This window comes from Mesoplodon bidens (genome assembly GCF_964165515.1).
Source record: "Mesoplodon bidens genome assembly, chromosome: 7".
NCBI classification, from domain to species: Eukaryota; Metazoa; Chordata; class Mammalia; order Artiodactyla; family Ziphiidae; genus Mesoplodon; species Mesoplodon bidens.
Genome location: NC_138164.1, coordinates 108,022,580 through 108,035,370, shown reverse-complemented (window position 1 = coordinate 108,035,370; position 12,791 = coordinate 108,022,580). Strand labels below are relative to the sequence as shown.

The following is a 12,791-nucleotide window of genomic DNA, read 5'->3' as shown; positions in this document are numbered from 1 at the left end:
ATTTAGGTTTTTTAGTTTCACTTTATGAAGAATATAAAAACTTACTTGATTAAGGCCTTATACATGTTTTGTTAGATTTATTTTAGAAGTTTCCTTAGAAGTTAGAAATCTTAAAAATTATTTTTCCTAATTATGCTGGTATGTTGCAATGCATTTGATTTTTCTATATGATAAATTGAGCCATCTTGCTAAACTCGCATTATTTCTAGTAATATATCTGTAAATATTAGGTATTATCTACGTAATTCATGGAGAATGGAGTTTTTGCTTTTTTTCACATCAGATTTTATATATATATATATATATATATATATATATATATATATATATATATATATAATTTTTTTTTTTTTTTTTTTTTTTTGCGGTACGCGGGCCTCTCACTGTTGTGGCCTCTCCCGTTGCGGAGCACAGGCTCCGGACGCGCAGGCTCAGTGGCCATGGCTCACGGGCCTAGCCGCTCCGCGGCATGTGGGATCTTCTTGGACCGGGGCACGAACCCGCGTCCCCTGCATCGGCAGGCGGACTCTCAACCACTGCGCCACCAGGGAAGCTCTAAAGCTCTGTTTTTTTAATTGGTGGGTTTAATCCATTTTCTGATTTCTGAAATATTTGGTTTTAGAGCTACCATCTTGCCTTTTGGTTTCTATTAGTTTTACTCTTACTATGCTTTTTTTCCCCCTCCTATTTGTCTTTTAAAAAAAAACTGTGTTAGTTTTCTTATTCCAGTCCCCTCCTCTTACGGAAGTTATACCACCTATAAAAATTCTTTCAGTTGTTACCCTTGAAACTTTACCACATGTACTTATTTAAAATGTAAAGAAATAACTTAATCTCCTTCCTGAACAATACAGAGCTTTAGAACAGATTACCTGATTACCTTCCTCCCAACTAGTGTTTCAGTTCTGTTTTCTTTTTAACTTCATCAGTTAACTGTCATTATTACTGTATAAGATAATATTTGTTTAGCTTTTCTTACATTTTTAAAGAATTTCTTGGGCTTCCCTGGTGGCGCAGTGGTTGAGAGTCTGCCTACCGATGCAGGGGACACGGGTTCGTGCCCCGGTCCGGGAAGATCCCACATGCTGCGGAGTGGCTGGGCCCGTGAGCCATGGCCGCTGAGCCTGCGCGTCCGGAGCCTGTGCTCCGCAACGGGAGAGGCCACAACAGTGAGAGGCCCGCGTACTGCAAAAAAAAAAGAATTTCTTTGTTCACTTTCTTGTCCTGTAGATCTTCCTTCTGGAAACAGTTTCCTTCTTTCAGAAGGTCTTTGCCATGTGACAGTTTTACTGTTATATGTGTTTTTCTTTCTATTTAATCTGCTTGTTATATGCTGTGGTTTCTGAAGCTGTAGATTCATGTACTTCATCAGTTCTAGAGAGTTCTCAGCCATCATCCCTTCTTTTATTGCCTCTGATTCACTCCCCTTCATCTCCCAGGACTCCTGTTAGACATATATTAAATAATCTTATTCTGTCTTCCATATCTTAATTTTCTTCCTTATTTCCCATCGTCATCTGTCTGGGTTGCTCTTTGGTACATTTTTCAGATATCTTTTCCTCCAGAAGCGATCTGTGTTTGCTTCTTTGGGGAGCTAGCTTACCCACCTGGGACCAGTCCAGCCCCATTTCATGATCCAACTGAATTTAGGAGTTATTTTTGCCCAAAGTTTGTCACTGCATTGCAGTGAATGGCCTCAAATAAGCCACAGCTTCACATGTACTTAGCTCAGTGCTCTGGTTTCAGCTCACTGCCCACCTGCTCAGCCCCTTGCAGCTCTCTTTTACTTCCAAGTGTACACTGTAATGAAATATATTGTATGCAGGATCTTGTTAGGAAGAAGGTCCCTTCAGATTCTCTAGTCTTTAGTACTGTCAGAAGCAGAAGCTGCAAGATAGGGACTTCCCTGGTGGCGCAGTGGTTAAGAATCCGCCTGCCAATGCAGGGGACATGGGTTCAAGCCCTGGTCTGGGAAGATCCCACATGCCGCAGAGCAACTAAGCCTGTGTGCCACAACTACTGAGCCCGCATGCCACAACTACTGAAGCCCATGTGCCTAGAGCCCGTGCTCCACAACAAGAGAAGCCACCGCAGTGCGAAGCCTGCGAACCACAATGAAGAGCAGCTCCTGCTTGCCTCAACTAGAGAAAGCCCAGGCAGCAATGAAGACCCAATGCAGCCAAAACATAAATAAATTAAATACAAAACAAAACTGCAAGATACTATTTTTCACCAATCAAGTCAGTAAAAGTTTTAAAAACAACGAAAATCTCGGTGTGTTCAGAGTAATAAGTCTTCTCCTACATTGGTGATAGGGGTATAAATGGGTACAATCTTCTGTAGAAGCAGTTTAGCAATATATAAGAGCCTTAAAAAGGAAGGAGGATATTTTAAATGTTAATTGTAATTGTCTGATGGTGGGCTTTATGTATGGTTGTTTTTTTAAAAACAGTTTTGAATTTTTTCCAGGAGTCTACATTGTTGTCACATACCTAGTAACTTCTCTTAGTTGACCCTATAGTCTAAGGAGGTAAAAGTAACCTGAAGTTTTTTCTATGGAGATTTTTATGGTGATATTTGTAGTTGGAAAAATTTATAAACCACTTTTGTTTTATTCACTATGCTATCCCCAACTCTTACCGCAATGCCTGCCACAAAAGAGTGCCCCCAAAGTGTTGAATGAATAAATAAGAATGTCTCAGTTTTGTAAATTTGGGTTATGGACTGTTGAAAGAGTTCCTATCTTGATGTGGGTTCCCATCTACTTTCTTTTCAGTTGATAGTCTGCATTAGTTGGGAACCTAGGAAGAAGTTAGATCATATAAATCAGATTCCTTGCATTTTCATAGTTGGGCCAGCGAGTTCTCACTTTGAGGAAAGAGCTCTATTTAATGGCTCTCCTGAACCCTCTGTGAGAACTTTGTAGAAGCTGAAAAGAAGCTATCACCTTTTCTGAGATAGTAGCCTTTTCCTTTTGGGGTGGCCCAGAGGGCCTCTCTGAGGAGATAATAGAAAATAAATATCATGGGGTCCAGGTGCTTTTACTTCCTTTAACATTAGAAAATGAACAAAAATAAAGCATGTGGATGAATAGTGAAATCTAATGGATTTAAGGGGGAGAGAGAGGGTACAGCAAAGGCCTGGCTTGGGAGAACCTGAGGGGTTGATACTTGATTTTCTTGAAGACCTGTTAATGAAATTCTTTAAAAAGTGAAATTTCTTGTAAGTCTAGGGAGTAGACTGAATCTCCTAGAATGGAAAGCAGGGTAGGGATGTTCTGCATATTCTATTCTGGACTAGAGAGGACTTAATACTGCACAAGGGAAGGAGACAATACAGGTACATGAGAACAGAAACCCGTAAGCAGTCTGGTCATTGTCAGACTCACAGTCTGGGACCCCCGCCCTTGTCTTTCAGCTAGCAAACGTTAGAACAACTAGATAGAGTGTGAAGATTGTGCGTTATGCTCCCCTTGGTTGAATAAATCTGTTGGGCTTATTGTTTCCTTTTTCTTTGTCCTGCGAACAGATATTGCCAGTGAATTCAAAGAGCAGTTACAGACACTGATACCATATGTATTAAACCCAGCTAACTTAATGGAAAAGGAGATCAATGGCTCGAAAGTCACCTGTCGGGGGCTATTGGAATATTTTAAGGTAAATGTGGGTTTTTTTTTTTTTGTTTTTTTTTTTTTTTGCGGTACGCGGGCCTCTCACCGCTGTGGCCTCTCCCGCCGCGGAGCACAGGCTCCGGACGCACAGGCTCAGCGGCCATGGCTCACGGGCCCAGCCGCTCCGTGGCATGTGGGATCTTCCCGGACCGGGGCATGAACCGGTGTCCCCTGCATCGGCAGGCGGACTCTCAACCTCTGCGCCACCAGGGAAGCCCGTAAATGTGGGTTTTAATTATTAAAATGTTTGACTTTTGGTTAAACTGATCTAGGTTATAAACTAACTTGGTTTCAATATTTTAAAGCCTGGGGGAAAGTTTCAAGGGGGAGATGGTGAGAGGCGTTTTGAGAGACTCCAGTGTCCTCCCAGGAGTGGGCCACTGGGTGGCAGTATCGGTCTAAGAACCAAATGGATGATGTTGTTTGCACTCTCTTAGAGGAGTAATTACTGTGGCTAAAGGAAGATTGTTCCTCAAGGAAGATGGTGTGGACAGGAGGTGGTTAGGAAGTTGCTGTGAGTAGGAGGAGACGGCACCTAGATGTGACACGACTACCTCAAGGCGGATGGTCACTCTGCCCACAGGTAGTGGTGAGGCCAGTGTGCATGGGGAGCCTGGTGGGAGTCCTAGACTTGTGCTGCTTTGAGAATATTTTCAGTTAACTAAAAAATGCTAACATGCACTCAGAGGTGTGCTGTGTTTTTGCTAATTCCTGGGTGTTGATCTAGGTCTTTAGGAAAATGCAATTGTATGGTCACTGTTTCTAAAAATTAAAGTCCAGTTAAATATGACAGAATGGCATTTTTCATAGTTGTTTTTATGTTTATATTCTAAGGCATATATTAAAATTTACCAAGGAGAAGATCTGCCTCACCCCAAATCCATGCTTCAGGTAAGCAGTTCTTTGGCATCCTAAATGATATCCTTTGATTACTTGAGTTGACCCGTATACAGTAAGCAGAGTCCTTTAAGAAGAGAATGCTGTTGGTCCCCCCTCTTTTCATTATGCTGAGGTCCATTCATGTTTAGCACAGTTTCCAGCAGTGTGACTCCCTTCCGGTTTTCTTGTCTGTATTCATGCTGGTGAAGTTAGAACAGAATGGCTTCTTGCTGGGCCTGGTCTTCCCTCAAAATATACTGTGGAAAACAGTGTTTTATTATTCCCAGGTTAAACATACCCAGTTCTGTTAGACAAATCATTTTCCTGTTACCTGTTGTCTCTTTTCATAGAACATGTCCGATGTAGCTATTTCCTGTTTACTAATCAGGTTTTTAATTTGCAAATAGTTTTATTTCCAACATTTTGATGTTTCCAAGATGTCATTTTGTTAAAACATATAATTTCTGACTTTCATGTGCTGAGGATAAGGCCATTTATTGCCAAATCTTTATTTCTTTTTATTTATTTATTTATTATTAATTAATTAATTAATTTACTTTTGGCTGCATTGGGTCTTCATTGTTGTGTGCGGGCTTTCTCTAGTTGTTACGAGTGAGGGCTACTCTTTGTTGCGGTGCACAGGCTCCTCATTGCAGTGGCTTCTCTTGTTGTGCAGCACAGGCTCTAGGCACATCGGCTTCAGTAGTTGTGGTGCATGGGCTCAGTAGTTGTGGCTCATGGGCTCTAGAGCGCAGGCTCAGTAGTTGTGGCGCATGGGCTTAGTTGCGCTGTGGCATGTGGGATCTTCCCGCAGCAGGGATCAAACCCATGTCCCCTGCATTGGCAGGTGGATTCTTAACCACTAGGCCACCAGGGAAGCCCCAAATGTTTATTTCTTTAGTAGGATAACGTTTTCACAAAGGGAGCTAGAGATTGGGATTGATGTTGTAAAGATAAAATTTTCCTCTTCTTTTCTGAGTTACATCTATTTTTTAACACATAAAATTGAAGCAAAGGAAATACTTTCAGAGGTTTAATTTTATGATAAAGATTCTTATGTATGAGAACATTTTTTGGCAGAAAATTTGGCAGAAAAGGTGTATTTTAATTCATAAATTGGGCTATATGGAAAGCTGAAAAACAGAAGAATAATGAAGGGGGGATGGGGAATAATAGGGTGAGAGAAAATATTTACTTGGTTATTTGTGGAAGAATATTAAAAGAGAAAGGATTTATGTTTTATGCTTTCATTTCTTAAAAGGCCACTGCTGAAGCCAACAATTTAGCAGCTGCAGCCTCTGCCAAGGACATTTACTATAAAAACATGGAAGAGGTAGGTGTGCTGGGCAGTTGTCTTATTCTGAAATATCTATAACTGGGCATGTTGCTGACTTCAGAAGTCCAAACTTGATCCCGTTTAGTGTATCTTATGATGATGAGGCAACATTCAGGTCTTCCTGCTTATTGGGGCCTTTTAATTATGCCCCTTTCTAAGCAAGACTTTCTTACAGTGTCACTGCTCTCACTAATCAATATCACCCTGGTTACTAAGTGTGCTTTTCTGAGGAATTGAAGCCAGACCTCTATTGGTCTTGGTCATCATTTTAAAGTTAATTTCTAATATCTTAAAATATTCTGAGCTTTTCAGTGTTTTCACTTGTTTTATTTGGCATTTGTTTTTGAAGGGTTCTTCACCCTTCACATTGTGTCTTTATTCTTTTTAGGTTTGTGGGGGAGACAAACCTTATTTGTCTCCAGACATTCTACAGGAGAAGCACTGTGAATTCAAAGAAGTTGCTCTGGACCATTTTAAGAAGACAAAAAAGATGGGTGGGAAGGATTTTAGCCTTCGTTACCAGCAGGAGCTGGAGGAGGAGATCAGGGAACTCTATGAGAACTTCTGCAAGCACAATGGTAGCAAGAATGTCTTCAGCACCTTCCGAACCCCTGCAGTGCTCTTCACAGGCATTGTGGCTTTGTACATAGCCTCAGGCCTCACTGGCTTTATTGGTCTTGAGGTGGTGGCCCAGTTGTTCAACTGTGTGGTTGGCCTGCTGTTAATAGCGCTTCTCACCTGGGGGTACATCAGGTACTCGGGTCAGTATCGTGAGCTGGGCGGCGCTATTGATTCTGGTGCAGCATACGTATTAGAGCAGGTAAGTGGTGCCAGCTGCGCAGGCTGACGGTTGCTAGTGGACAGATATTTGTGCTTTCATTGTAAAATATCTCCGTTTGGAAGAGTTCAGTAGTGAAAGAAGGCATGAGAAACTTCCCCTGGCCATTTTTTTTTTTTCTAATAGGCCTTACGTTTTATTATCCTTCTTTAGGATATTAATGTTTATTTGTAATATTTTGTTTCCATGCTTAAAAACTGCTCTTTAATGCAAAAAAATTTCCAGCTTACATATGTTTTCTTCATGGGAATCTTTTAACTGCATGTTCATCAGACACAATTCCTGTGTAAGTCTCTCCCCCATCCAAGGTTAGTTTGCTTCACTGAAAGTCACAAGCTTTGAAAAATATGAACTTAACAAACTGTTCTATTTTGAGACCTACTAATGGATGGCGTGTCTTTCACTTAAATCATTCAGTAAGCCAGTGGCTTTTGACATTGACATGATCTCTAGGTTTATAGATCCTTGAGACTCAGCTTTCTCTTTCTGAGTAGCAGGAACATATCAGTTAAGTTAGAAGCTTGTGGTAAAGCCAGGAGAACTGCCCACCCCATTCCAGTAAGGTAGCAACGGCTCAGCTGATGGACTCTCTGGGGAGTTAGCAGCTGCCACAGGCTCCCCGACCCCTGCATTTTCATTCCCTTATTTTCTATAACATACTAACAATGTAGGCGGAGATTTTCGAAAGTTTGTCTCCAATGGCTTACTCTTTTGATGCTGTGCTGTATTTTATTAACTGACATGTTGAATAAATGGACTTTTGCAGGCCACTTCTCACATTGGTAATTCCACTCAGGCTGCTGTGAGGGATGCAGTTGTTGGGAGACCATCCTCGGATAAAAAAGCTCAATAGCATCTTAACAAGAGGATCCTACAAGACCCCGGCCAGCCCCTTCTGATTTCTGGGCTTCTGCCCCGGCCACAGGTCCAGGTCCCGAGGAACGCAGACCTGGGACCATCTGGGAAGAGCTGAAACACGGCACTAATAAATGAACAGACCTTTCCTGTGGTTTCAAATTCTTAAACACACTTCCATTTCTCTTGGAAGCATTTCTTTTCCTTGCTGGTATAGATCCAAGCCTATGTCTGTCTTCTTATTACTCTCTGCTTTGTGCACTTTATGGGGAAAAAGCTAAAAGAAAAAACGGAAATGCGGTTTTGTCCTTTATGTGCCATTTAGTGCCTTTTAAGGTTGAATCCATGCTTTTGAGGACGTAATAGGGAGGGGATTGAGGATAACCACATGAAAGATGCTGTTTTGGTGAATTATCAGTTCTTTTTTGTACCTTACTCTTTTGAAAAGGATTTTTTTTTTTTAAAGTTTACAAAACTTGCAAAAGCTTCAGAACTAAAGACTGACTAAAAATGATGCCATAACACTTTTAAAGTCTTATAATATTAGAGAATTGTTTTTGCCACATAGTATGGGAAAATTATATCGTATTTAACTCTACCGTACACTGAAATTTAAGGTCTGTTTCCTGACAGGCTGGCAGTTTTGTTAGAACATACGCTGTTTTTTTTTTTTTTTTTTTTGCCTTCATTCATTCCTATAGCTTCTTTCTAGAAAAGAGACAAACGTGGCTTGAGAAACCAGAGCAGCTTGTAATAAAAGGAATGAGCTTTCATACTTTAAGAAAAAAGTGAAATGAACCATGTAACCTCTGATAACTCATTTGAACTTGTGCCTTGGTCAGATTCACTGATTGTAGGTTTATATACATATATGTATTATACATAACTCACATACAATTGTCATTTGAGAGTTTTTGTTTTTTAGAGTTCTGTATGAGAACAGAACTTTATCAAGGATTAGAGGAAAGACATTTACCAAACATAACTGCCTTTAACTGGCATCCTATTTCATGTGGTTTAGCAGTAAATCAGGTCTTTATCCACAATGTTTATTTGCATTCTCCTATTCACTGTCTAATATTTTTAATAATGGAACTAAAACTGTCAGTTTTACTGAATCATCCTTTATTTAACTTTATACATGACTAGTCTGGTAGCTTTAAAATAGCTTTGGCTTAGTAAGGACCAAAGTCCCACCCAAATATGGACATATAATATCTAGAAGTATCTAAGAATTCTTCTTCATTTACCTTGATCATGTGATAAAAAACTTTATCAGTTGCCTTTTCCTTCGGTTTTATAATGGTGAATTGTTGTGGATTTTAAAACTTCATAAAACTTGCCTGCAGGTATTTATATAAACATTCAGGTATGTGAGCCTTAATTCTTAAGATAATTTAACTTTTGCTGTGGGAGGGAGGGAGGTAGGGAGGTTTAGGCCACTTCTGAGTGTAAATTCTTTATACGTGAAGTATGAATGGAAGGTAGAAAAAGTCTCTTCTAGCATGTAATCTCTGTCAAAGAATATTTCTCTTGACTGTTTTAACACTTTACCACTCAAGTATTTTTACAAGTTCTGAATTAATTCCAAGTGTTTTATGTATTTTTTCATATTTACATACCATCTTGCCCTGAAGTTCTTGCTATTTTATTCAGCTGTGGTTAAATTCTAGAAAAATTCCAGCTTGTCCTAAAAACCGTTTACTTGCATATCAGTGATACTTAGCTTTATTATCAATAAATTAAAAGCTTAGTTTTGAAATTTTGGTGCATTTTCAGGTGGCCTCTCATCTTCCTGAAGGTTGATACTTATTTGCTAAAGGCCTTACAGATGTTGAAATACTTAGCTTTTAATGCATTTGTATAAGCACATTTATAGATTTCAGAAAAATTGTCTAGAATTATCCTACTTTTAATGGTGAGAAAGGATGCTGTGTTTAAATTTTATTTTAATACTAAAATATTAGATTTTTTAAAATAAAAAAATATATGATAATGTATGATTTAATGAAATCTTAGAATTTAGTTACTGTTTAAATCCACCGTTTCTGTTTTGATCTTAAAGGAATAACTTTGTTTAATTACCCTGGGGAACCCTTATTTTTTTGTCTTTATCAGTTAACTTATTCTGCCTCTGGAAATTGTTTATAAAATTTTCTCAGTGAGGATTTTTATGAGTTTCCTTTGGCCTCTTTTTTTTTTAAACAGAAAATTGATGATTTTATGTCAGCTTTCCCAATAAAAGGTACATTCTCATTGCTGGCTATAAATAGTCTTGGGGAGGTTTATAACCAGGTTGAAAAGAATGCCTTTTACCCCTTACCTTCCCTCAGCTGTTAGTTTGTGGGTCAGGGACATTACTTAGGACTAAGTTTTTGCTTGGTGTTTGTTGCTCTGCCACTCCTGCCTTTCCATGCAAGCATTTTTTTTTTTTTTGCGGTACGCTGGCCTCTCACTGTTGTGGCCTCTCCCATTGCGGAGCACAGGCTCTGGACGCACAGGCCCAGCGGCCATGGCTCACGGGCCCAGCCGCTCCGCGGCATGTGGGATCCTCCCGGACCGGGGCACGAACCCGTGTCCCCTGCATCGGCAGGCGGACTCTCAACCACTGCGCCACCAGGGAAGCCCATGCAAGCATTTTTAATTTGCACATTCCTAACAGTATATGGGGCACATTCCTATTAACATATAAAAGGTTTTCAGAATTTTCTATGAAAATACTTCATTTTAGGAGAGGTTAAATATTGTTAAGTTTTTTGTTTTCTTAATGCTTCCAGTTAGCTTCTAAGTAAAAATAATAGAATCAAAATTTCGATTGTTTTACTGAGGTGTGTAGACAAAATGAGGGAAAACTATCATGTATGGTGATAAAATATCCTTAGAGTCATAACCTTATTTTAGCAGTATACCAAGAGGTGTTAGTCCCGCAGAGGTTTATATAGTAACAGCTACTTCATACTTGGTAGAGTTGCCTGTGAGTATTGTTTTTGTTTTACCTGGTTTTTCTTTTTTTTTCTCTTTCATGAAGTAAAATGCTTATGCGAACAAACAAACAAACTGCCTTGTACTGGCAGTGCGTATCTTTAACAGGTCATACCCAGCGTTCCACCTGGCTTATGAAAATGGTGTCTTGGATGGGGTGAGTTTGGATGAGTATGTATGTACGTATGAGTTACAGAGAAATTAAGTAGTTGATTTAAGTCCAGGCAAAAGCGATTTAAAAAGTTTTATTTTTCCCTAGAGTATTTTTTTAAAAATAATGTAACATATGGACATCTGCATAGAACTATTGAAATGTAATTTAGGATTATTTAGGATGGCAGCCATCTAGGGTCGCCAACATGGGCTGCATCATTCTGGCTTACCTTTAGATCCAACAAAATTTTAGTCAAGAATAAGGGCACGATGAAGACAAGCTTCAGTTACTAAAACACAAACTGTTTGTGTAGGTGGTGTTTTAAAATGACACTCAAAAGCCCATTTGTAAGAGACCATTTTGCATTTGAATCGTTTTCCTTCTGTTAAGTCCTGTTGTAGCTATGTTTTGGATAGTGGTTCTCGTCTGTCTTGAAGTGCATAAAACTTACCTCTGGGAGGCATATTTAAAGAAATTCAAATTCCCAGCTTTATACCCAGGGATTGCCTCAGTGGGTCTGGGTCTGGGTTGTGGCCCTGGAATCACCACTTTTAAAAACATCATCACAGGTGGTTCAGAGACCACAGCGAGAGAGAGAGACTGCTCGGAGGGACGGGAGAGTGCAATTCAGTATATTGTCTGGAGGCATGTGGATGGCTTTTGCCTGAGGTTCAGAGTAGGTGGTCTACTGCCAGATACAATCACTGAGCGTTTACAGTGTTCAGAGTAAAAAGGATGCCTTTAGTCTAGAGGATTATCTAAGCTCTGTGAAAATGTTTTCTAAATTAGGAAGCCCTAGTGCCTTCTCTGAGAGATGAATGTACAAGTATCCTATTTACTAACGGGTGTAATTAGGATTAAAAAAAAACTATTTTGAAAGTTGTTTTTCTTTTATTAAAAAGCAAAATTCAGCACTGTGACTTGAACCTCTAAATCTTTTATGCACAGAAAACCTTAAGCCTAAGTAAAAGTGAACAAAAAGGAAGGAGAAGATCATAACTGTGAAAATTAGCCACAAAATAGCCCTTACCAGGGACTTTCAAGATAGATCTAAGGGCAGAAAGATTTTAGAAGAAATTTTTCTTCCTGGGAAAGGAATTTCAGGTGCCAGAACTAAAATTTAAATGTAGTGTTTTATGACCAAGGGAAGGTTGCATTTGATTCCCAAAGTTTCCAATTTAGATGAATAAATGCTATCATGGACTTAAGCCTTAAAGGAGTTAATATTAATTTTGAGCATATATAGAATTTCCTCTCTGATTTCTTTTTCTTCAAAAAAAAATGATTTGTTCAAAGCACTTTCTTTCTCCTAGACCCTTTTTGAATGGCTTTAAAATTTAATATACTTTTTTAAAAGTGCAATGGATTAGATTATGCTATTAGTATATTAAAAGCTTGTTTCTGTTTCTTAGTTTTAAGGTCACTTAATGGAATAAAGATCACAGCACCATGTTACTTGTGTTTCTTCTTTCTCTGTTCTTTAACATGGGAGGATCTGTGAAGTACGTTTGGGCTTGGCAAAGCAAATAGGATCTCTAAGGGGATGAAAACTTGGATCAAAGGCGGCAGTGGTCATGTGGTTTGAGTGAGTCAGCTTCCTCTGTCCTGCAAAACAATACTGAACTAGTATCTTACTAGCATAATGCTGGAGCAAGCCGTGCTGTTGGAGGTATTGGGTAAAATGGAGCTAACTGGTTAACGGTTCCTTGTTGGGAGTGGGGTGAGGTAAAGAAAGCTCTACTGAAAGCTTTCCCTTTCACTGACGACCTTGGAGGCAGTGGGGAAGTTGGTTTGAACTTCTCACATATTGACTAATCACTTTACATACCCAATTTAGCCCTACAATAAAAAGATTTATTTCCTAGTTTGAAACATACACTGGGTGGCGTCAGTAGCCTCCATCCATCCATCCATCCATCCATCCCTGATCGTACCAGGCTGGGTGTTGCACTGAGTTCACCGCAGTTTAGTAGGGAAGGGGCAAAGTCACAAGTAGATGTGACACGAAGAATATGGGGAGTGATGATGCCTCCCTCGGCGTAGGCTGGGGGGAAGGAAGGACCAGGGTGGGGAAAGT

At 39.6% G+C, this 12,791-nt stretch overlaps 1 protein-coding gene across 1 annotated transcript in view; it reads left to right on the top strand.

Annotated features, from left to right (window-relative positions):
- The window catches only part of ATL3 (atlastin GTPase 3), a 51,082-nt gene extending 38,913 nt beyond the window's left edge, over positions 1-12,169 (top strand). Inside the window, exons 9-13 of the mRNA XM_081240576.1 lie at positions 3,529-3,656; positions 4,505-4,561; positions 5,811-5,882; positions 6,274-6,705; positions 7,490-12,169. Of these exons, the coding sequence (XP_081096702.1) occupies positions 3,529-3,656; positions 4,505-4,561; positions 5,811-5,882; positions 6,274-6,705; positions 7,490-7,576 (776 nt within the window). The 3' untranslated portion in view covers positions 7,577-12,169. The remainder of the gene's footprint in view (positions 1-3,528; positions 3,657-4,504; positions 4,562-5,810; positions 5,883-6,273; positions 6,706-7,489) is intronic.
- Positions 12,170-12,791: the final 622 nt, after the last annotated feature.